The following is a 24,863-nucleotide window of genomic DNA, read 5'->3' on the forward strand; positions in this document are numbered from 1 at the left end:
GGAGCCATTGAAAAGAATGGCAACTGATTTCTTTTTTCTTTCTTTTTTTTTAAAAAGGGGTCATGAACTGCATTTTTTTTTTAATGTTTCCTGAGGTGCACTTATAAAGTTAGTATGATTTTTACACCAAAAATGGTCATAATTTAGAAATTAAAGGACATTTTCTACCCTGAATGCTCTGTTGGAAGGGGCGTGTCTGCTGTAGACTTAAATGTAAACGCCCACTGCTGTGATTGGCTAACATCTTTGCATATGAAATTATTATTACACGTGTTAGTATTGTAGAGTATTACACGTGGAACTCTCTCGAAAACTTTTACTACATTTTACTATTACAGTTCTCGAGATTAACTAATCGTGAAAAGTGTTGATTATAGCATTATATTTAGATCTACTCCCATCGTATGAAAGGTTGCAGCGATGAGCATCGATTTCTACACTCTCACAAATGCTTTCATCATAAGTAACAGTGCAAACACGATGTCATGATGGTGTATCAGTGGTGTATTTTACACTGATGACTGAAAGAATCACGTCACCTGATATGGCTGGTAAATATGATTTGGTTCATTAATCGTATATGGATTAATTTGTGGACTAATTTAAATTCTGTGCTTATCCAGATCATATTAAGCAACACAGCAACACTTTGTACTTATTAATTTTAGAAGCCCAGTTGTAGAATAATTACACCGAAGAAACAAAAACATGTTTCCCCAAAACATACAAACTCACTTTTGCACACAACCCCCCCCAAAAAAAAGAAAGAAAGAAAAATCAGACACAGCACACACAAACTCATCACTGACCTTTCCAAAAAAACACTCCTTGCAATGGGTTTCACCTGTTGTCATGGAAACCAAAGCTCTACAATAAGTATTTAAAACTTGTAGTTGTCGACATACCTGTTACTAGGCATATTTGGATTGGGGTGTTCATTAAAACACTAGCTGTCTTCAGTTTCAGTCTTCACTTCCCTTTTCGATTCAAGAAATTATGTTGGACATTCACAGAACATTTTTATTTCTGCCACTAACATGAAAATGAGCAGAAAATGTGAAAATCCAGACTACCAAATTTTCATAATTGTAGATAATCTTCATGCTCTTTATACTGACACTTCAATTGTGTGTGCCAGAAATCTACTGGAAATTAACAGATGATCCTCTTTGCCTAATGAATTCAACACTAATTTTCTGTTTTAATTGTATGTCTCTACAGTGGACAGACCTTAAAAAGCCATTTTAACCATTCAGGGTGTGATGTTTTCAACCAAAACAGGTTTACATGTCATGTGCTGCTTCCCAATTCGCATACTATCCATTCTAAATAGCATTTGAAATTAGAATTAGTGTGTCCCAAATCATAGTATGTTGAAATAAGTATTCTAAAGATACCCGAATGGTCTACTATTTCCGGTTAGAATCCAAAGTGCAGATCCGTGCACAGTCTAACGGCTAATATTACCCACAACCCATTGCATTGGACAAGGATTTGATTAGAACTACAAACACAACTAAAACGTGTTTTAAAAAACGACAAACATGGCGGATGTGTGAGAACATCGGTTAAGGGGTTTGAGTGATTAATAGTCAGTATCTAACTTCAATGTTATCCACATTATTTCATCTGCAACAACACAGACTTGTATAAAGATACATTTGGTCATTAACCTTTAAATGCATCATCATACAAACACACAACTGGCAGATAAACCTGCTACAACATTTCTCTCAGATACGGTAGGAAATTAAATGAAATTTAATGTGGAGGATTTTAACTGTGACAAGATGATTGACAGCTGCAGTTTAAAGGGTGACAGGATGCAAGTTATTAATTGACAGAACACAATTACGACTAGTGCTGGGTAGTAACTGATTACGGTACATGTAATCCGGATTACATAATCAGATTACAAAAATGAAGTACTTGTAATTAGATTATTTTATGTTTTAAAATACTTGTAATCAGACTAAAGTTACTTTTTTATTGATTCCAGATTGCATATTATTCACACAATGGCAGTAAATCATTCATGATTTATTGATTCTCCTTATTCTTCTTTTCCATGTTTTAATTTTTCCTTTCTTAAAAAGCCTACTGCTTATATACGTTTAGAAAGTCTTCTAATTTTGTAAAATCGCACACACAAACCAGCCACTAGTCAGGTGGCTATAATTACATGGAAAATTGAGAGGCAACAAAGCATCATTTGCCCACTGCATTCCATTTATAGAGATCATTTCACATTTAAGGAGTGCTTTCTCAACATTTCAGCATTGTATATTGAATCAACTCCTGTGGAACACATTAATTACTATTTGAATTGTCAAGCTGTAAGTCGTTTAACCATGCATTGCTATGTAATTGGAAGGCTTTTGTCTTTAAAACACATTTTTATTAAAAGTTGTATTATTTTAAAATGAGTTATTTTCATTTTAAATTTTTATGATTTATTTAATTATTAGCTTTTCATTAAACTCACAAACCTCCTGCAGTTCCATCATGAACCCCATTCTGGGAAACCCTGACTTAATGCAATGTTTAATGCATGTTGTTGATAAAGAATGTAATAAATTATATATATATTCTCTTGGTTTTTTTTTTAATGGTACAATATTATTCTATTTAATTCAAAGTGATAAATGATTTAGGTCAAAAGTAATTTAAAAGTAATCAGAAAGTAGTCAGATCATATTACCTAATATGTGTAATGTAATGGATTGTTACTAACTACAATTTTTGTCATGCAATTTGGAATCAGTAACCGACTACAATTTGTAAGCACTAAGCAGCACTGATTATGACAAAGTAGTACTGTATGTCCCAAAGCTTGCCTACTATTTTGCTACACACTCATACACTCTTTCTTCATAAAAAGTACATACTTTTAGGGCATTGTATATTGAGTATATTATTTTTTTCCCCCCAACTTTAAACATTGTTGCTTAGATCGTGTAGAAATAACGCAACAGAGAGCAATGCAAATGAATGATATAAAGATTTAAAGTAAACAGAAACACTTTTCCCTTTGTGATTTAATAATTCATGCATGAATGAGGATTAATCCGCATGCTCATATTATGCAATCATCTTTGGCCAAACTTTGTTTTTCCATTTCACAGTTGATAATGCTACAACTTCTCATACAGTAACACGCGCAATGACTCCCGAGAGCTGAAGTTTGTGTCCATAGACTCGTTAATGGCCTGTGTGACAGTTCACCACAAGAACTTAAAAGAGTGCAAACAGCACCACGGGCTAACTGTGGTATTTTAATGAGCACTCCTTCTCTAATCATTTAGCTGTAACCTGCCAGGGACATGAACCCAGCGTCTGTAAAAGTAACCAAGGCTCAGCAAACAACTGAAGACGGGCAGATCTGAGCGAGGACACTTGGGATAGGGAGCCCGGGAATGGCGGCAGGGCATTTCTTCGGCGCTGGCGAGCAAGAGAGTTGACCCGTGAATGGCAATAAAAGCGAGTGGTAATGAGTGTAAGTGTTGCCTGAAGGTGCCGTCTTTATCATATCATCATGCCACGCTCTTCAAGCAAATGGTGGCTGAACAAGATGCCTCAGGACTCACTTCTGCAGCTTGTCACCCAGCATTCTCTTGATCAAATCCAGCTCTTGTCGTCCCTATTAATTAGCTCCCACAGTGGAAATTCATTAGTGGTCTGCGCCCTGCTGTGTTGCTGGGTTTATTTCAATGAACACAACTACACACACAAATGGAGAAACTTCTTTTCTCAAACGTGGGGCATTAAAATAACCCACACAGACTTGACGTGGTCTTCAGTCTCGGTAGGGGTAGAGTTTAAGGGAAAGGGATTCAATTTCTGCCCGTGGCACTGAAAGAGAAGTTCAGAACAGAGAAGAAAGAGAAAAACAAAGATCAGTGGGCCGCCACAAGGTTGTTTGAAGACTGCATGGCTCATAGCAGCGGTGGAAACAATGTGAAAGATTCTTCTGAGAACGTCACGCTGTTCCCAGCGTGTGCGCACGCCGACGCTCTGGTGAATGTCTGTCACAGCGGCAACACGGCCACCGACGCCGCCCACAGGCCAAAACTGCTTCAAGCCAAACTTTTTTTTTTAAATGCACGATGTCACTCAGGTGTCCATTACCTGAACAAAAGAACCCATGTCACCAAGAATGTAAGACGCTGGATTTGGACAGCAGGTGGCTGCGAAAACGCGTAATTTTGGTGCTTGTGTGCTAATTACAAACACAGCTGCACACAAAGCAGATGCTCTTGTCTAGATGAAGATTATTCAGAGAAGCAGCCATCTGAGAGGGTGTGGACCATCGAGAAAAGATTTAATTATGGCAGTAAAAGAAGTTTGATTAAGTGGGAAACCGTGTGTATATGGTGATTCGTTCTGTGAGGAAGGTGAAGATAAGTGACTGAGTTCAGCAGTGTATGTCTCAAATGCATATGGGATAATAAAAAAATGTTCTCTGTTTTGGAAACTGTCCACGTTGTTCACATTGTCCACGCTTATTTGAAAGACAGGGCAAAAGCAATGGAGGAGTTGAACTTGTCAAAATAGCTTTTTACTGTTTTCAATGTCTTCAGGGTTTGAGTCTTTCGCTGCAGTCTCGAGAGGTTTTCAGTGGTGGAGAAATCAACCACCATTCCAAACAAAAAGACAAGAAGTCCCTTCATAGACACACAGAAGATCCTATGAAAAGTCCCTAGGGGTGTATAGCAGCCACTGGAACTTTCCACAAAAGATGGTACAGGGCTTGAAACTCTAAAAAATTGTAATAGAAGGGGTGTGATTAACTGTCATAAAATATTCTCTGTCTACTGCAGGAGGTCAATCTATAATAATGATCTACAAATAAAAATAAAAATAATTTATTTTAAATATAATTGTACATATAATAATTATCCTGGGTTCCCATTCTATTTTTAGGAATCATGGGGTTTTGTTTCATTGCTACGCTGACAATAGGCAAATGTACCTGCCCTTGGCTCGGCACTATCAAAGTGCTTTAAACTTTATATTTGCCTGTTTGGATGAGGTTAAATATTGGCTTTCTATAAAAACTTCCTTTTTTTGAATTTCAGGTAAAACAGAGGTAATGGTTTTTGGCCCCTCTGTTTCTCCGGGAAGTGACAAGATCGATATTGGTTATCTATAAACTTTTGTGTCTTCTTTTGTGAGGAAAGGGTGTGAAGTTTAACAATTCTCTTAAGTTTAATAAACAAATTAACTCTGTGATAGGTTCTAGTTTCTTTCATCTCCGCTTGCTTACTAAAATTAAGCCGTTACTATCTGAGAAGTCTCTGGAAGTTGCAATCCATGCTTTTTTTACAACTAGGCTGGATTATTGCAACTCCATCTACTATTGTATATCTAAGTCTCAAATTTCTTATTTACAAGTGGTTCAAAATGCAGCTGCACGATTTCTGAAAGGATGTAAAAAATGTACGCATATCACACCCCTTCTGCCAGATTTACATTGGTTGCCATGGTAATTATAGAATTGAGTTTAAAATCATATTACTTGTCTATGAATCTTTACATAATCAAATGCAGAGCTATCTGTCTAACTTACTCTGCCCCTATAATCTCTCACGAAGCCTAAGGTCTGAAGATCAAAACTTACTACAAATTCCAAGAATTCGCTTAAAGTGTCAGAGTGATAGAGCTTTTTCTGTGGCTGGTCCCACTTTATGGAACAGTCTTCCAGACTACAGTACATTAGGGCTGCTTCTACTTTATCTGCATTCTAATCTAGTCTTAAAACATTTCTCTTTTCATTGGCTTTTAATTAATTGTATTAGTCTTGTTTTGTTCTTCTCTTTTTCCTTTTATCTGTTATCTTACGGTTATTTTTTTTATTATTGTACAGCACTTTGGTCTCTTTTGTTGCTGTCATGTGCTCAAGAAATAAATGGAATTGAACTGAATTATAATATTTTAAATATTTTAATGTATTTTTATATATATTTATAATTTTGCAACCTTGTCACCAAAATTTAGGACACTAACGTTGTAAAGTTTGGGGTCACTATGATCTTTTGTTTTGTTTTGTTTTGTTTTTTGATGAACTTGATACTTTTATTCAGCAAATATGCATTCAATTAATTATTTACACTTTACAATAAGGTTTCATTAGTTAACATTAGTTAACTACTTTAGTTAACATGAATTAAGAATGAAAAATACTTCTACAGCATGTATTTATGTATATTAAAGTTAATTTCAACATTTAGTAATACATTGTTAAAATCAAAAGTTGTATTTGTTAACATTAGTTAATGCACTGTGAACTAAACTAACAAAGCTGGATTTTTATTAACTAACATTAATAAAGATCAATAAATACTGTTACATTAACTAAAGTTAACTAATGAAACATTGTAAAGTGTTACAAATTAATCAAACATGACACTAAAAGACATTTATAATGTTTCACACTACAATAAGCAGCAACTGTTTTCAACACTGATAATAATAATGTTTCTTGAGCACCAAATCAGCAGATCAGAAAACAGTTATTTTAAATTGCAATAATATTTCACAATATTACCGTTTTGGTGAGTGTGAGAATCTTCTTTCAGAAAATATAAAAGTGTCTTAGTGCCCCAAACTGTTCAATAAAAGAATAGAATAGAATAGAATAGAATAGAATAGAATAGAATAGAATAGAATAGAATAGAATAGAATAGAATAGAATAGAATAGAATAGAATACACTGTAAAAAATGTGGCTGCGATTTAGTTATAACAACTTAAAATTTGTTGAGATAACTTAAATATCCTTAAATATAAACTAAAGTTAACTAAACTTAATATTTTAAGTCAAGCATGAACACATACTTTTTAAAGGGACTTTTTAACCAGACAGTTTTAGATACCATTGACTTCCATAGTATATTTTTTTCCTACTATGGAAGTCAATGGTATCTAAAACTGTCTGGTTACTCACATTCTTCTACAGTAGATATCTTCCTTTCTGTTCAGCAAAAGAAAGAAATTCATACAGGTTTGAAACAACATGAGGGTGAGTATATGATGACAGAATTTTCATTTTTCAGTGGAGTATCCCTTTAAAGTTGAAACAATGTTGGATTTTAAGTTGTGATAAATAAATCGCAGCAAAATTTTTTTTACAGTGTAGAAATAGCTAATAACAACCACTAGCAACATCCAGTTATTTTATATATTTTTAGTTCTCACTTCAAAGAACACAAGATGTATTGCTTTAAGTCACTGAACACCAATTTGAACCCTATTTTTGCAAATGTCCATTTTCTATGTTAAATTCTCTGACTGTGTGAGAGATAATCAATACCCATGAGCTCCCCTTTCCAACATCATCATCATCATCATCCTGTCCCTCATCCCACAAGCACATGTGAAGGCTCACAATAGGAAGAAGGGAAACAAAACTGGAACACTGCTGGCAATGCGTGATGAGACGCACCTGGTGCTTATTGCGTCTCGCCGCAGGTATCATAAATCCCACATTGTGCCTTTCCTTTGCACAACCTGCTTCCATTACTGCATGTGGTGGCCTTGATGTCCAGGAATGGAGCTGGGCCGGCTTTGAAAGATGACTGCCTGTTTTCAGCCCCTCTAGATCTACTGTACTTCCCTTTTCTTCACATTTGCTCACCTCAACAAGGAAACCTTGCTTCTTTGTTTGTTAGTACCCCCTGGAGTTTCACATCTCCTCCCTAAACACTTTGCTCCATTTGCTTCCTCTGTTTGGTCTGTTTTTCTTTTCTTTTTCTTTTCTGCGTGCAATAAAAGCCTTTCCGTAGCGTGTTACCTTTAATCTCAGGATTTTGGAGAATGTGCAGTTCTGTTTCCAAACACTAACCAAAAAGTTTACTTTTTCATTTCGCCCTATCTTTGATATCGCTGACTTATTATGATGATAATAAAAATTCAATTAAAAGAACAAAAAAATGTCATTTAAATTCAGAGAACTGATTCTAATAATCCACTTAAAATATGTTTTGCCACTCTTCAGCTGCAAAAGCTGAACACCAGTAAACTGAACTGCTTTGCTAGCAGGTTAATTATCTCACTCAAAATCATTCAATAATATATATATATATATATATATATATATATATATATATATATATATACATATATATGATCAATAATCTGTATCCAAAAGATAAATCTAACAATACAATTTATATTTGTATAGGAAATGCACGGGTAAACATCAGTTATGTGCAAGAATATGTAACTCAGTGTGAATACAGTTTGCTTATCGAGCGAACAGGTCAGTGGATGATGCGGTCAACATGGGACTGCAATATATCCTGCAACACCTGGACAAACTAGAGACTTATGCAAGGATTCTGTTTGTGGACTTCAGCTCAGCCTTCAACACCATCATCCCAGAACTCAAGTTAACCCAGTTCTCTGTTCAAAAGCTCTATTTGTCAGTGGATCACCAGCTTTCTGACAAAGAGACAACAGCTAGTGAGACTGGGGAAATTCACATCCAACACCTGCACAATCAACACTGGCGCCCTCCAGGGATGTGTGCTCTCCTCACTGCTCTTCTCCAACAGCAACGCCAACGACTGCACTGCCAAAGACCATTCTGTCAAACTTTTGAAGTTTGAACTACCACCATCAGCCTCATGCACAATGGTGACGAGTCTGCATATACTGTAGGCAGGAGGTTGAACAGCTGGCTGTCTGGTGCAGTCACAACAACCTGGAGCTGAACACGCTCAAAACAGTGGAGATGACTGTTGACTTTAGGAGAAACACCCCAGCATTACAACCACTCACCATCATGAACAGCAATGTTGAAGTAATGGAGTCATTCAGGTTCCTGTGCATCGCCATCTCTGAAGTGGGTCAATCATATTTGCTCTATTGCAAAAAAAGGCCCAGCAGAGGCTGCACTTCCTTCGCCAACTGAAGAAGTTCAACCTGCCACAGGAGCTGCTGATGCACTTCTACTCTGCAGTCATTGAGTCTGTCCTCTGCACTTCCATAACTGACTGGTTTGACTCAGCTACAAAATCAGACATCAGAAGACTACAGAGGACGGTTCGAACTGCTGAGAGGATTATTAGTGCTCTCCTGCCCACCCTCCAAGAACTGTATACATCCAGAGTGAGTAAAAGAGCTGGCAAAATCACTCTGGATCCCTCACATCCAGGCCACTTCCTCTTTGAACTGTTGCGGTCTGGTCGGCGCTACAGAGCACTGAGCACCAGAACAGCCAGGCACAAGAAAAGTTTCTTCCCCCAGGCAATCTCTCTCATGAACTGTATCATTCAACTGTGCAATGATAAATATGTGCAATATCACTTATATTTATTTGACAATAACCTACCTTTTTTATTTAAATCCCTGTCAATTCTATTCTACTCTGCTGTATATACAGCAAAACACCTGTACATACAAATGTGTCTATTTATGTTTATTTATATATTATATAAACATATGTGTATCTTATTCATATATCTTTTTTATTTATTTTTTATTTAACTATCTGTGTACTGTTGTTGTCTCTGTGTACTTTAGTATTTTACTATCGTATACTGCTTTTATTTCAGTCCATATCTTTACAAAAACAGTTTTCACACACTACCGCACAAAGGTTTGGGGTGAATATTACTTTATTACTTTTTAATGTTTTTGAAGTCTCTTCTGCTCACCAAGGCTTCATTTATTTTATCAAAATACCATAAAACAGTTACATTGTAAAATATTATTTGAAAAACATTTTTTTTTAAATTATTTGCAAAAACATTTTTAATGTTTTTGAAGTCTCTTCTGCTCACCAAGGCTTCATTTATTTTATCAAAATACCATAAAACAGTTACATTATAAAATATTATTTAAAAAAATAAAAAATATATATTTAAAAAAACATTTCTTATTAGGATCAATATTGAAAACAGTTGTGTTGCTTAATATCTTTTTTTTCAAATTCATTAATGAAATGAAAGTTCAAAAGAACAGCATATATTTTCTAACTTTTGTAACATTATAAATGTCTTTACTGTCACTTTTGATCAATTGAATGTGTCCTTGGTGAAAAAACATTCATTTCTTGACCCCAAACTGTGAACGGTAGTGTGTTAATAAATGTTTATGCGTTTTTTAAATATGCGTGTTTGTCGTTTTGCATTGTTAACTAAATATATTATTTTTATCAACTACAATTATGTAATTTCAGTACATGTATAATGGACGTAATTTACAAGACATTTCCATCAAAAGACAAAAACTACGACTAAGCCCTAAAACAAAATTAAATGTAAAATGAACAATGATATTGAGATAAGTTTTTCATTGAGTTTAGTGTCTAGTGTCTAGTTTTCAATTATCTTTCTGATGAGACTGATAACAGACATACAGTTGTAGCTTCACCAATAATACATCCATACAGATGTCTCTGAATTCACACACTAATGTCTGGTGCTTGTAATTTGAAAAGAAGAAACTACAACTGTGTCAGTTTAACATTCAGCGAAGAGCATTTTATAAATATGACCCCGTAAATGCATAAAGTGGTACTTGTCATTGGCAAGTTAGACGTGCTGGCAATAAAGTCGCCACTTGAGATCGCAGGCATTGGAATTATTCCTCTTTGGTCTGTAAATCGCTTTGATCTCACCAACGCAGTGAATACAGTCTTCAGAAAATGCACTGGCTTTACACATATTGACGCCTCTATGTTGAGAATCATATAAATAGTCCTTATTCAATGATTCAATAAGCTCAGTTTCAACTCCCAAAAAAACTGAAGGTCTTTGGGGAATGAGCAATGAAAACATTTCATTTAGATGTCTCACTGAACCGGCATTCATTGTTGTAACTAATGTCTAACCAAATTACAGATTTTCCACTTAATTTAGATGCACTACCCTTCTGATACATCTCTAATCATCAGTGTCTTTTCATTTGTCTCTTCATTTGTTTTCAAGTGTTTTTCTCTCTCTCCTACCTGATTCTTCATCAGTCTTGTGTTCGTTTTCAGAGTCGGTGAGAGTGAGAACCGAGTGGTCAGGACTGGACAGGCAAGAGCTGCGGCGGGACTTAAGTGGCTGCCCACTCCACAGCTGGACGGCGCGCTCAGGGGTCATGACCCCCTCAGGGTCTGAGTCGGCGTCGGATCCGGCGCTCAGAGCGTATCTGTCCTGCAGCAGGCTCATATTGGAACAATATACACTGGATGACGGTGGAGGCTCACACATGCCAAGATCAGCCAATGCGAAGCTCCCTGTAATGAGAATACAAGTATTAAATAAATAAAAAAGAAGAAAGTGTGTGTGGCTGCAAGGCATCTCTGACTCCTAAACGAGTTGGATGATTCTGACTAAGAACTGGCTTTGCTAAATTACATAATGACAACACAATCTTCATTCTAGCAAGTCTTCATTTTAGTGTGTAAATTAATTTAAGCTCTGTATTGTCCCAGTCATCTTCATTCAGTAAAGCTGTGAAAGGAATGAATTTAAATTATATTAAGGTGGGATAAAGACTACTGGCTGTTTTTACAGCTATAAGAACAAATGTATCACTATGCTAACCATTTCAATTCAAAGCATAGGAAATCTATGGAATGAAATGTGTGTGTGTGTGTGTGTGTGTGTGTGTGTGTGTGTGTGTGTGTGTGTGTGTGTGTGTGTGTGTGTGTGTGTGTGTGTGTGTGTGTGTGTGTGTGTGTGTGTGTGTGTGTGTGTGTGTGTGTGTGTGTGTGTGTGTGTGTGCCCGGCCCCTTAGAAGAATTTAAAAAAAAATCTTTTAAAAGTTTCAACATGTCCAAACTTATAGTATATATAAAACAATAGATATATACAACAGACATATGAATTCAGTTCATTTACATATGAATTAATGAGGGAAAGACTATGCATTAATGAGATAAACATTAAAAGGACAGGAATATTCATGAATTAGGAAGATCCACAAATATGTGCACTGCATAAAATCACAGCCATTAATGACTTCAAAATAATGACTCACTGTTACATTAGAGTGATGCAAAGCAGGAAACCACCCATCTTTAATAATAATTTCATAAGCAGCAAAAAACATTAAGCTGATTGTGCATTGCATCCTACTACTCAGCAGGTTGGAGGAATATTTTGCAAAAACAACCTATTGAACATTTGCATTTTGCTCAAATATGGGGGGAAAGCACAGTCCACATCCACATAATACGTTTGCACGACACAATATTTAATGAGGGTCGAGTAAACAGAATAGAGGGCACACAAGGATTTAAATAGGAGCAGGTGGTGTTGGGGGGTGGAGTCTCATCCTGCACCAAGACATACCTATGCAGTGCATACCTGAAACGTAGTAACCAACGGCAATCGGGGCCAGCTCCACGTAAGCTGTAAGAACAAAATGTCCCTCCATCATCTAATAACATCACCCGCAACACAATGCAAAAGTTGCATTGTGCACAACAAACCCGCTCCATATAGCAGAAACTCCCTGGCTGTTTTTATGTGTGGAAAAGTCATGTGGAGTTCTCTGCCTCCCCGCTGTTGTGTGTCTATTCCAAAGGGAAAAATCTTCCAAGGTGTAAATTTGAGATAGTGTCTAACTGAACAGCCAGAAGGCATTCTAGAAAAAAAATATCCCAGAAGACACACTTTATAAAGAAAAAAAGGCCAAAAACTCAGCCTCCTCCAGCGCCTTGTCTGTTTAGACACAATTTCCCCCTTTTGCTCATACACCCTGGACATTAAAGTGAATATCCTTTTTCACCAGGTGCTAAAATCCGAGAGAGTGGCAAGGTCATTTGTTGAGGGAGGGGTTACCATGGCAACATAGAATTTTTCACATGCCGTCAGGTACAGTGAAGCATTTCGGAAAAAATCTCTTTTCACTTCAATCATCTCTTTTCAGGCCTCAGACACGCCCTGATTGACAAAGAGTCCTGCTGTGATGGAGATGCAAATGTTAACACAGCCTGCTAAAACTTGTGAGATCCCATCAAAACATTACAGGATACGAAAAACAAGATACATGCTGTTTCAAAACCCCAATGATTTGAAATGTTCACATCTTCAGAGCACAGAGCAAAGACAATGGTTTCTCAAGTCCTAAGTGTATGGTGAGAACTATCAGCACATATCAGTTGTTCTTGCAGGGTGAACACATGTTTGCTGTTAATATTCAGATAATACAGGTAGATTTGGCTGAACATAATCTGCAGGTAAAAAAAGCTAAAAATCAATGGATGGATGGATGGATGGATGGATGGATGCTCATATCTTTTTAGATAACTGGTATCAATCTCAGACAGGTTTGTTAAATAGTTTTCCAGGTCCTAGGTGAATGGAAAACCTACTTAAAGAAGTTGTTCCACATTATTAAGCAAGTCACAGTTCTCATGCAATATAGGGAGGAAGAAAGATCTTTCTGAAGATGAAAAGCATGAAATGGTGCAATGTCTTGCAAAAGACATGAAAACAACTAATATTTTGCTAAAAATTAATAGAGTTTGTCGACCTGTCAAAAGATTTGTAATTTAGAGCACAGAAGAACCCAGTCAGATAAAGGGCCCTATCTTACACCCGGCGCAATGCAGCGCCAAGCTGTGTTTTTTGCTAGTTTCAGTCCGACGCAGTTATCATTTTCACGTCCTGCGCCACGTTGTTTAAATAGCAAATGCATTTGCGCCTATAGGCGGGTCCACAACGTGCGTACACTCTGCTTATTGAACACACAGGGATGCACAGCAGCACACAAACATGCCAAATATTTAAAATAAAAGGATTAAAATTGTAAAAGATTATTATTGTGTACATAAAGATATGGTGGAATCCGGCTTGTCCCGTAGATGATCTGCTTGCGCACTTTTACCTCGCTCACGAGCAGTTCTGTTTGCGCTCTGGAGACGGCTTCAATCTTTCCACTATCAAATTCCGTCATGTAAATAGCGAATCTGCCATGGCACGAGTGCAACTGGCATTTAAAGGGAATGGGAGATGAGACTCTGATTGGTTTAAACGCACGTAAATCCCAAAACACACCCATTACTCATTATGAGAATAGAGAAAACCCTTTTAGACCATGCACCTAGCGCGCTGACCATTTTTCCCATTGTTAAACTAGCAAACGTGGATTCAGACATGTCCTAAGTGAACTTGCGGCTTGCGCTTTAGACCATGCACTTAGATCGTTAAAATAGGTCCCAAAGGCTTATTAAGGAAAGTTTCTGTCAAAGAAATAAATTGTATTAAAAGGCCAGCTGTGAAAAAATTTAATAAAATAAAAACCCTGTAGAGCAGCAAACAGGTATTTGAAGATGCTGGTGTCTTTGGAGTCAAGTCTCCATGCAGGCTGGCAGATATGCGTAAAGTTCTCTTTAACCTCTAACCATATCTCACAAAGAGAAACATTTACAGAGCTTCTAAACACAACAAGACAGGCCTTAATGAAATGGAATCGGCTGGAAAGCAAGAAAGCAAGAAAGCAAGAAAGCAAGAAAGAAAGAAAGAAAGAAAGAAAGAAAGAAAGAAAGAAAGAAAGAAAGAAAGAAAGAAAGAAAGAAATAAAGAAAGAATATAATTAAGCACATTTGCATGCTGTTGTACTGAATACCAGCATGTGTGGATGGGCCTTTTTCTCATTTCCTGCTGGAGAAACAAATCCTCTCTCACAGAGAAGTCAGACATTCATGGTGTAAATGATGCTTTCTAAAAAGGCTAGAAGGCGGTTCAATGAAGCCTATATTACTTCATAAATGTCAGCCAATTTCAATATATCCTCCGACCTTTCTAAATTCCATCCCTTATGCTTTGGTCTTCGAGCATTATTGTCTATGTTGCACTTCTTTCTTTTTTGTGAAGCCAAGCAGTCACGCTTTCCATCTCCAGAGATCAATACCATCAGGGTACAGAGGATGCAGTCAGCATACCCTGAATAATGTCAGTCCGCCTGACTGCACTGTTAGAGAATATAGCTGCTGTGGAAAAGAGAGCTTCCTCCAATTCCTCTAGCCCCAGCGTGGGCCATTTGGGTCATTTTGTTGTGTATTGCTCCGTGCTTGAGCTGACTGTCTAACGGCTGTTTTCTCATCTGGGTCTCTTATTCATGATAGCTCCTCCGACTCGCTTTCCTCTTTAAATGCATGTGGTGACATCAGAGCATTGCATCCCTTTGCTATGCCACCTTTATTATTAATCCCTCTGCTTTCTTTTGTTTGCCTTTCATTTGCACAGCAACTGTTAAGACAGCAGCTGCTATGTGTGTGGAATGCAGCATGTTCATCGCAGTCAAGAGGAAAAAAACAGGTACAGTGTGTGTTCAATAGCACTGGCATGGCGTCAACAATGACAGAACAGGTGAGGTAGTATCTTGTACTTAAAGAGTACTTGTTCCAGTGTTATTTTAGTATCATTGACATATGATAATAGTATATGAAGAGTTTGGTTCCAAAACGCGATAAACGCCATTTTAAAAAAAATTGAGTTCCCGCAAAAATCAGTATTGTATAGGGTCGGTATTGAAAAGTCCATTTAAAATTTTACGTAAAATGCGATATCCGCCGTGTTATTCTCTCATGTTTTCTCCCTTTCTTTCCAAACCGTGACAAAGGCCGTCTCCTTTCTCTGCAGAATGCGATAAATGCGCTCAACCAATCACAGCGCACCATTCCACGCATTGTAAACAGTAACGGCGGCGCTCTGAATACACCCGGCATCCTAGTTTTTCCTATCTACTTTGTACTTTTTGATCAACAATCAAACAAAAATGTGTATAATTTTGACGGCATTGATGAACCTGTGGTGGTTTCTGCGGTAGGGAAGAAACGTAAGCCATCGAAATCTAATCATTTACGTGAGGAGATTAAGAAGACGAGGCACGCGGGAGGAGGAAAAATGCCGGCTGTTGTTTGTTCTCACACGACACGACAGCATCAAACTTCAGTCACGCTGACACGTTAACCCCTGGGGATCTTTTGAAAAACTTTCAATTGTTTTACTCAAAGTCAATGAAAACCGAGCAGGACCAAGCCATTTTACAGATGATCGCCGTCAAAAAAGTTCAGGAGGTACAGTATTTCCTAGCGATGGCTGATTGTATGTATTTTTAGTCCAGTGCCTGTAATAAGATATATTGACCGAGTTCAGAGGCTGTCATATGTGGATCAACTTATTTTGTTGTGTATTTTCAACAGTTTCAATATGAAAAATAACTTTTATATTGATTCAATGGATTAATTGCATTTTGAAAAAAAAAGTGTCATGAATTTATTGCATTTTGGGGAAAAAATTATCAGTTTTTATAATAAATCTTTGAAATCAAAATCTGGATTTGATTTTTAAAAAAAAAATTTTTTTTATTATAACCTAAAGATGCTATGTGAAAGTTTGAAAGAGAAAATAGTGGTTTTCATCTTGCCACATTCTTGGTAAAGAAAACACATTTTTACTCAAATTAATCAAAATGGATTTATCGCGTTTTGTAACCAAACTCTTCATATATATATATATATATATATATATATATATATATATATATATATATATACAGACCCTTTCCAAAAAAATTTTATATCATGGAAAAGTTTATTTATTTCCATAATTCCATTCAAAACGTTAAACTTCCATAGATTATAGATTCAGGGCCCACAACTTAAACGATTTCAAGTATTTAGTTGTTTATTTGTACATAATTTGGTCTTCCAGCTCATAAAACCCACGAAAACAGGATTTCAAAAAAATTGAATATTACATGAAATCACACAGTAATTACACAGTAATACCATGGTCATTGAACCAGGTTTTGGTTATTTTGGCAGTGTGGGCAGGTGCAAATCCTGCTGGAAAATGAAGGAAGCATGAAGTGCTCTGAAAATGTCCTGGTAGACGGCTGCGTTGACTCTGGATTTAATAAAGCACAGTGGACCAAAGTCCTCTTTTCTGATGAGAGCAAATTTTGCATCTCATTTGGAAAACAAGGTCCCAGAGTCTGGAGGAAGAATGGAGAGGCACACACTTCAAGATGCTTGAAGTCCAGTGTGAAGTTTCCACAGTCTGTGTTGGTTTGGGGAGCCATGTCATCGGCTGGTGTTGGTCCACAGTGCTGTCCACTCAACGCAGCCGTCTACCAGGACATTTTCAGAGCACTTCATGCTTCCTTCAGCAGACAAGCTTTATGGAGATGCTGACTTCCAGCTGACTTTTCCAGCAGGATTTGCACCTGCCCACACTGCCAAAATAACCAAAACCTGGTTCAATGACCATGGTATCACATGGAAATCCTGTTTTCGTGGGTTTTATGAGCTGGAAGCCCAAATGATGTACAAATAAACAACTAAATACTTGAAATTGTTTAAGTTGTGGGCCCTGAATCTATAATCTATGGAAGTTTAACGTTTTGAATGGATTTATGGAAATAAATAAACTTTTCCATGATATTCAAATTTTTTGGAAAGGGTCTGTATATGTATACATGTATGTATATATACACAGGGGTTGGACAATGAAACTGAAGCACTGGCCAATTTGATGTTGGAGGTTTCACACCTATATATGCGCAGGCTGATGGCCAATCTTCACTAATATACATTCCATTAGTCAAGTCAAGTCAAGTCACCTTCATTTCTATATCGCGCTTTTAACAATATAGATTGTTTCAAAGCAGCTTTACAGTGATAATAGGAAATTACAGTAACAGAGATGGTTTTGGCTCTAGAATAAAGTTATTGTCCAGCTAAAGTTAGTTTTGATTGATTTATTCACTTCTGTTTGCAAAGATCATTAGTTATTAAATTAGGGGCCGCTAACACGACACCGTTCTAACAGAAAACACTCAACGTGCTCCGGCCCGCTCACCCGCACAAAACAGTGCAGGTACTAACTTGAATTGTATCCAAAAACATAAAACCACAGCTGCCCAACTCACTGCAGAATTAAATGTGCACCTCGACTCTCCTGTTTTTACCAAAACTGTTCATCTGGAGCTTCACAGAGTCAATATTCATGGTTGGGCTGCAAAGCCAAAACTTTGGTCACTCTTTCCAATGCCAAATGTCCGTTTCATTAGTACCAACAGTGTAAATCTTGGACTATGGACAATGTGAAACATGTGTTGTTCTCTGATGAGTCCACCTGCACTGTCTTTCCCACATCCGTAGGAGTTATGGTGTGGAGAAGCCCTAAAGAGGCCTAACACCAGGACTGTCGCTGCCCAGAGTGAAGCACAGGGGTGGATCGGTGATGTTTGGGCTGCAATATCATGGCATTCCCTACTGTACTTGATGGGCGCGTCACTGCCAAGGACTACCGAACAATTATGCAGGACCATGTGCACCTAATGGTTCAAACATTGTACCCTGAAGGGGGTGCTGCAGATCAGAATTATAATGCACCAATACACACAGAAAGACTTGTGACAGAATAGTTTCATGAGCATGAAAGTGAAGTTGAACATCTCCCATGGCCTGCACAGTCAACGGATCTAAATATTTTTTAGCCACTTTGGGGTATTTTGGAGGAGCAAGTCAGAAAACATTTCCCTCCATCAGCATCACAAGAGGAATGGCTTAGAATCCCTCTGGCCACTGTGAAGGACTTGTATCTGTCATTCCCAAGACAGACTGATGCTGTATTGGCCACAAAAGGAGGCCCTACACAATACTAATAAATTATTATTATATGTGGCGAGCAGGACGAGGACGATTTTATTTGATGTTTATGGTTGTTTTTTTTATGTGACAGCAGTCGTCCGTGAGGGGCTTCTGTCTTTTACTTTCATTTTGTATTTATTTTATTTTTGGTATTAAAATGTGTTGAATGTTCACCAGTTTCCGCCTCCTTTTTCCCACAATAACTAACTTTGTTACATTATAATTATTAATATGTGGTCTAAAACCAAGTGTTTCAGTTTCATTGTCCAAAATTTGATTTTTAAGCATCACCTTTAGATGCTTTGCATCAGGTTTGACATTATTCCATTATTCCAAAAAAGAAGAAAAAAGAAGAAAAAAACTTGCATTTACATGCATGAAGAAAATCAGGCTTTCAAGCACAATTTTTTCTTCATAAAAGAGCCAATTTTGATCGCCAGGCTAATTTGCAAGGCTTATGAACCCCTGGATACTTGCATTAGAGCCCATTAGGGTCTGGAGGGGGGGACAGAAATTAGGGTTCACTCCACTGGTTTACCATTTGCCTTGTGCAAAAATAGCCGACTTAAAAACTCAGAGAGTCCAGGTGCTGGGTGTGACTAAGAGTCTAATAGGCTACCTTGAGTGCAAGGAGAACAGCAAAATGTCAATGCCCTTTTCTCTGGAGATTTTTTCCTTTTCTTTCACTGAACAGCACATTTAGAACTTTTAATCATCATAAGCTATAGAGGGAACTAAAAAAAAACAAAAAAACAAAAAACAAATATATATATATATACATAAATAAAAAATGCTTATTTCAAATATGACTTACTTTCGAGATTTGGTCAAACTACTCCTTTAAAAGGAACAAGCCGACTTTTTGGGACTTTAGCTTATTCACTGTGTCCCCCAGAGATAGATAAGTCCATACATATAAACCGCATGTAACCGTATGCATACTGGGAACTATATTCTCAGAAGGAGAAGCACTGCTACAGTACTTGGGTGGAATGATTTGCTCGCAGCACCTGAGAAGCCCCGTGGTGAGGAGCAGAGAGTTCGCGCAGAGTTGGAGTAAATCACACCACAGAAGTAGCTGTGCTTCGCCTTCTGAGAATATAGTTCCCAGTATGTATACGGTTAGAAGATGGCTGTGCCTCATGTGACCTTGTTATTTGTACACGCTGTGACTATACAAATCACAATATGTAAACAGGAATATGTTGGCGTTATTTTGTCACTTATTGGGAGCAGTATGCTAGCTGGAGCCGTTTACCTCCAGTCAGACAGAGTTACGGCACGCACGGAGATGAAAAGGATATGTATGGACTTATCTAACTCTGGGGGATACGTTGAATAAGCTAAAGTCCCAAAAAGTCAGCGTGTTCCTTTAAGTCTCCCCAGCTAAAAGAACATTTCTGAAACATGCCAGAATGAAAAATAAAACGAATCCTTTTTATACATATATATAAAATGTTAAACTCTAATCCAAGGACAACACTGACCTTGGTGATAGTAAAGACCAATACTAAGTCTCCGAAAGATGGGCTGAGAAGAGGTGAGATGCTCCCTGGCATAGTTTGTAGCAGATCCTTGAGCCCATGCTTCACTAGATAACCATATCAAAGCCACACACTGTGAGAGGCAAGATAAATAGCAGGACTTTGAAACAAGAAAAAAAGAGGTATTTTTCTTATCCCTATAGAAGATCCGTGTTGGGTCTCCTTCAAATGTAAAAAAAAAAAAAAAAAAAAACTATCATAAAATCAGCATTCAAGGTTAACATCTATTACGTTGGTAAGAGATATTCTACATCCATAGGGTATTCCAAGCATTTGTCACATATGATGTAGATTATCGATGCGAACAAGATGATGAAGAGGAAAGTCTCTTTAATTAATCCACAGTCATAAATCCAAAACAGAGAGAGAGAGCTACTCACACACACGTTACGTAGACAATACCCGACAATGAACACAAACAGAACTGAACACGTGATAACGAGGAAGATAATGAGTGACCAAGACAACAAATGACTAACTCAGGCAGAAGGTGGTGAAACACAAAAAGTCCAAACTAACAGAACCGTGACACCATTTCACAAAAAAAAAGATAACCCTGTAGCAATTAAAGAACATGTATTGTAAACAATTTATTTAATTCATACCACATTGTTTCCATTCTAATGTTGTGTTGCGGCCAGTTTTGATGAATTAGAAAATTCATCTTTTCATAATTCATGTCTTTCCCAGGATTTAGTTTTCAGTTCACTGATTCATTTGTGGCTAATTGTTTGCCTTGCCACGAATGTATAGCTCTAAAGGTCCAAACCAGCTAAAAACATTTCTGGGTCACTTTATAGGGTTCAATTCTCACTATTAACTAACTATGACTTTTGCCTCAATAAACTCCTAATTAGTGCTTATTTAATAGTTAGTAAGGTAGTTGTTAAGTTTAGGTATTGGATTGGAATTAGTTAAGGGATGTAGAATATGGTCATGCAGAATAAGGCAATAATATGTACTAATAAACAGCCAATATCCTAGTAATAAGCTTGCTAGTAAGCAACTAGTTAATAGTGAGAATTGGACCCCAAACTAAAGTTTTACATATATCTGTGTTCTCAGATTTAGAGAGCATCCATCTAACTATTACCATTTCAGTCGTATCTGAGTCTTGGTGATTCTATGGCCATCTTTTGCCATATGCAAGAGACTGTCCATGAATTTTCTTGGCAATGATTGTTTTACAGGGTAGGTTGCCAGTCTTTTCCAAAACCTCCCCATTACATGGATTAGGACTCAAACACACAAGCATTCACAACTACTGACAATTTAGCGTCTCCAATTAAACCATACTGCATGTTTTTGGATTGTGGGGCAAACCGGACCTGTTGTGAGGCAACAGTGCTATCCACTGAGCCACTGTGCCGCCCTTAGAGAGCATATGGCTGACTAAATAATATTTTAGATCTTACAGAATGGTACGGTATTACTCCTGCATTTAAAGTCATAATGTATTTAAATGGTGAATAGCTGTAATGTTTACTCATTCAAACATGTCTCGTTTCTCGAGAACACCATGGAATATAATCCAACAGACACATGCAGTGACATGCAAACAATAAACTATGCTGTTATATAACTGTTACAAAAGATACCGCCTGCAGAAAAGAAGAACAGACGAGTAATTAAAACTACTTCTGTCAAATTAAATGTTAACATGATTTTTAAGTGCACCATTAAGACCTCTTTTTTGTTCTTACAGTCTAAAGTACAACCAGTCAAAAACAATTTTGCCAGAACTCAGCAACAAACGAGCATACATATGTAAAATGGTTTGGGGCGAATTCAATAAACTGCTAGACACACACACACACACACACACACACACACACACACACACACACACACACACACACACACACACACACACACACACACACACACACACTATCTACAGTGACATTCGCCCAAGAGTAACCTGAGGCTAAGCCCATTGCTCAAAAGCACAAAGGATTGCCCTTTGTGTGATTTGAACCAACAGCACTGAAGTTTCCAGATCTTTCACCATTTGGTCTGCAAGGTGCACTTAAAATGTCATACATTAGTTTGACGAAGTTTTAAGTCAACATGAATTACTGTTCGCAATTTTTCTTTACCTGACTGTGATGTATTTTGAGTGAAATGGAATATTGTAGGCCGGTGCTTGATTGAATGGTGAAAAGTGGGCATTAAGGTGTGACGAAATCCAGTCATTTCAAAAGGAACCCACACAATTTTGCGTGAGAGCAAAATATTTTCCCGCACAAATTTTGAAATGGGATAAAGTTTGTCACACAGATTCACCGTGTTGACCAACACAAGGCAGCTATACCAGATTGGAGCCAAAATGAATGCTAAAACTGTGCCTGGTCTTTGGTTAATGTTATCTAATAGCCCACTTCCTAATTAAATGATTTACGTAAAAAGGCAAATTTACTTCAAAGAAAGATCAAGTTATTACAATTCCATAAAAATACAACAACAAAAAAAAAAATACAAAAAGAAACATATTTGCTTCGAAATAACATTTTAAACTGCACGGTTGAATCATTCATGTTGACATAATTCTACCAAAGATTGCATTGCATTGACCATATAGAGAGTGAGAGAGTGAGGAGGAAGAGAATAAATGAGAAACAGAGAAAAAAAGATGAAATGGCATCACAGAATGGAAGGTAGAGAAAGAAGTATGCTCATATAAATACAATAGATTGTACTCAAGGTCAACATCTCCATGAATGGAAAAACCACCGCAGACATCAAAAGCTACTGTATGCCAATGAGACAGTTCTGTTTAGGTGTTTGTACACCAGCTATCTCATTTTCACCATTCCCAGTGCATTCTCATTCTCATTCCACTTGAGCGCTCCCATCAATATTACATCTCAAGCACTGCCCATTACACACCACTCTCTAGCAGAGGCCTAATGTTCCTCTTCAACATGGAAATGATCTCTAATTGAGATGGAGACTCACCTGGACCCCCACAGTATTTCAAAGTTCCTCTAAAAGGCGGTGGGTGTAGGAATACGTTAGATCGGCATTAAAACATAATCTGCTTTTCATTGTCAGTTAAAGACCATGAGTGTTGCCATACTATCGCAAGCTCCCTCTGTCGGCTTTGATGGCCGCTGGCTGTAATATGGATGAAAATCCTATCAAGAGCTTGTTAAACTACCTACCTTTACTCCAAACAAATCGAAAGCCTGAAAGCAACGCAGTCACATTGGTATTGATCTTGAGCGACAAGTCCATATGATGCAGATCTAAAATTAGCCATCATGTGGGAGAGCAAATTTCAAAATGGAAAAGTACAGAAGATATTCCTTTTAGTATAGTGAGCTTTAGGCATTGCAGTTTACACCCAGAATTAAAGGAATAGTTTGCTAAAAATGAAAGAAATGTCACTCATGTCAGTCCAACCCTGAAAAATAAAAAATAAAATGTTTTAAAGAAGCTTAATGTAGCTCTTACATTTATGTAGCTAAGCAGGTAATCAAGTTAAGTTGGAGCTAATCAAGCAATAAAAAGAAGAAAAAAAGGTTCTTCACCATGTTTTGTAGTTCTTTTTATTTATACCACAGTGTTTCTTGAGTTCTTGGTCGAGTCTTGTCTTGACAATGTTTGGTGTGCTCATTCTATCTCTGTGTTGGATTGTTATTATGTTTATTGTGTCATTAAACTAATAATTAAAGGTATAGCGGAGGATGTTTTACTTCCTGGTGGGTAACCTATACTATTGGTCCTCCTAATTGTCAATCATTCTGGTGAATCAATCAAACTTTTCAAAAAGTGGAGAGGGCGGGTCTTATCTAAAATTTGGAAAGATCCTCCGCTATACCTTTAATATTATTATTGTATATAATAATATAATATAATATAATATAATATAATATAATATAATATAATATAATATAATATAATATAATATAATATAATATAATATAATATAATAATATTTGTTATGAATATGAAAATGACCTATGCTTGCTTAAAGGGTTAGTTCACCCAAAAATGAAATTTGTGTCAGTAATTACTCACCCTCATGTTGTTCCAACCCCGTAAGAACCTTCTCAGTTCTAGTGCAAGTGCCGTGGCGCTCTCGTGAACTCATGTTAGAGGCCCACACGGAAGAAAATGAATAGTCGAATAAAAAGTATTTTTGGGGGGGGGGGGGTTGCGCACAAAAAGTATTCTCGTCGCTTGATAAACTTAAGGTTGAGCCACTGTAGTCACTTGGACTATTTTAACGATGTTTTTACTAACTTTTCTGGGCCAGCAGAATTAAATTAGAAGCCTATGAAGGAGTGAGACAGCTCTCAGATTTCATCAAAAATATCTTAATTTGTGTTCCGAAAGTCTTACAGGGTTGGAACAACATGAGGGTGAATAACCCTTTAAGTTTTGGGGGTTTTTGTAGTGAAATGGTTATTTAGAAACAAAACTGTCATTAAAATTCTGGTCACATTTATTTTACCTTGACATTATTACAGTGCAATTACACTAAAAGGTACGGAGTAATTTTAATTAACATGTACTACAGAATTAGGGTTATCCATAGTAAATACATGTATCATGTCTAACAGCACATTAAAATAAAGTGTTACCAAAATTCTGCATATCAATTATCAAAGATAAAAAATAATCGGCATCGTACCATCCATCAAAAGACAATGTTGTTGAATGACAGGCTGATCTGATGTGTGGAGTCATGAAATCAGAGACTATCCACTT

At 37.0% G+C, this 24,863-nt stretch overlaps 1 protein-coding gene across 1 annotated transcript in view; it reads right to left on the bottom strand.

The window, feature by feature from the left end:
- The window catches only part of tenm2b (teneurin transmembrane protein 2b), a 349,866-nt gene that overhangs the window by 181,361 nt on the left and 143,642 nt on the right, over nt 1-24,863 (bottom strand). The window contains exon 5 of the mRNA XM_082140873.1: nt 10,954-11,229. Within this exon, the coding sequence (XP_081996999.1) occupies nt 10,954-11,229 (276 nt within the window). The remainder of the gene's footprint in view (nt 1-10,953; nt 11,230-24,863) is intronic.

Source organism: Leuciscus leuciscus (assembly GCF_965113295.1).
Source record: "Leuciscus leuciscus genome assembly, chromosome: 16".
In the NCBI taxonomy this organism is placed as follows: domain Eukaryota; kingdom Metazoa; phylum Chordata; class Actinopteri; order Cypriniformes; family Leuciscidae; genus Leuciscus; species Leuciscus leuciscus.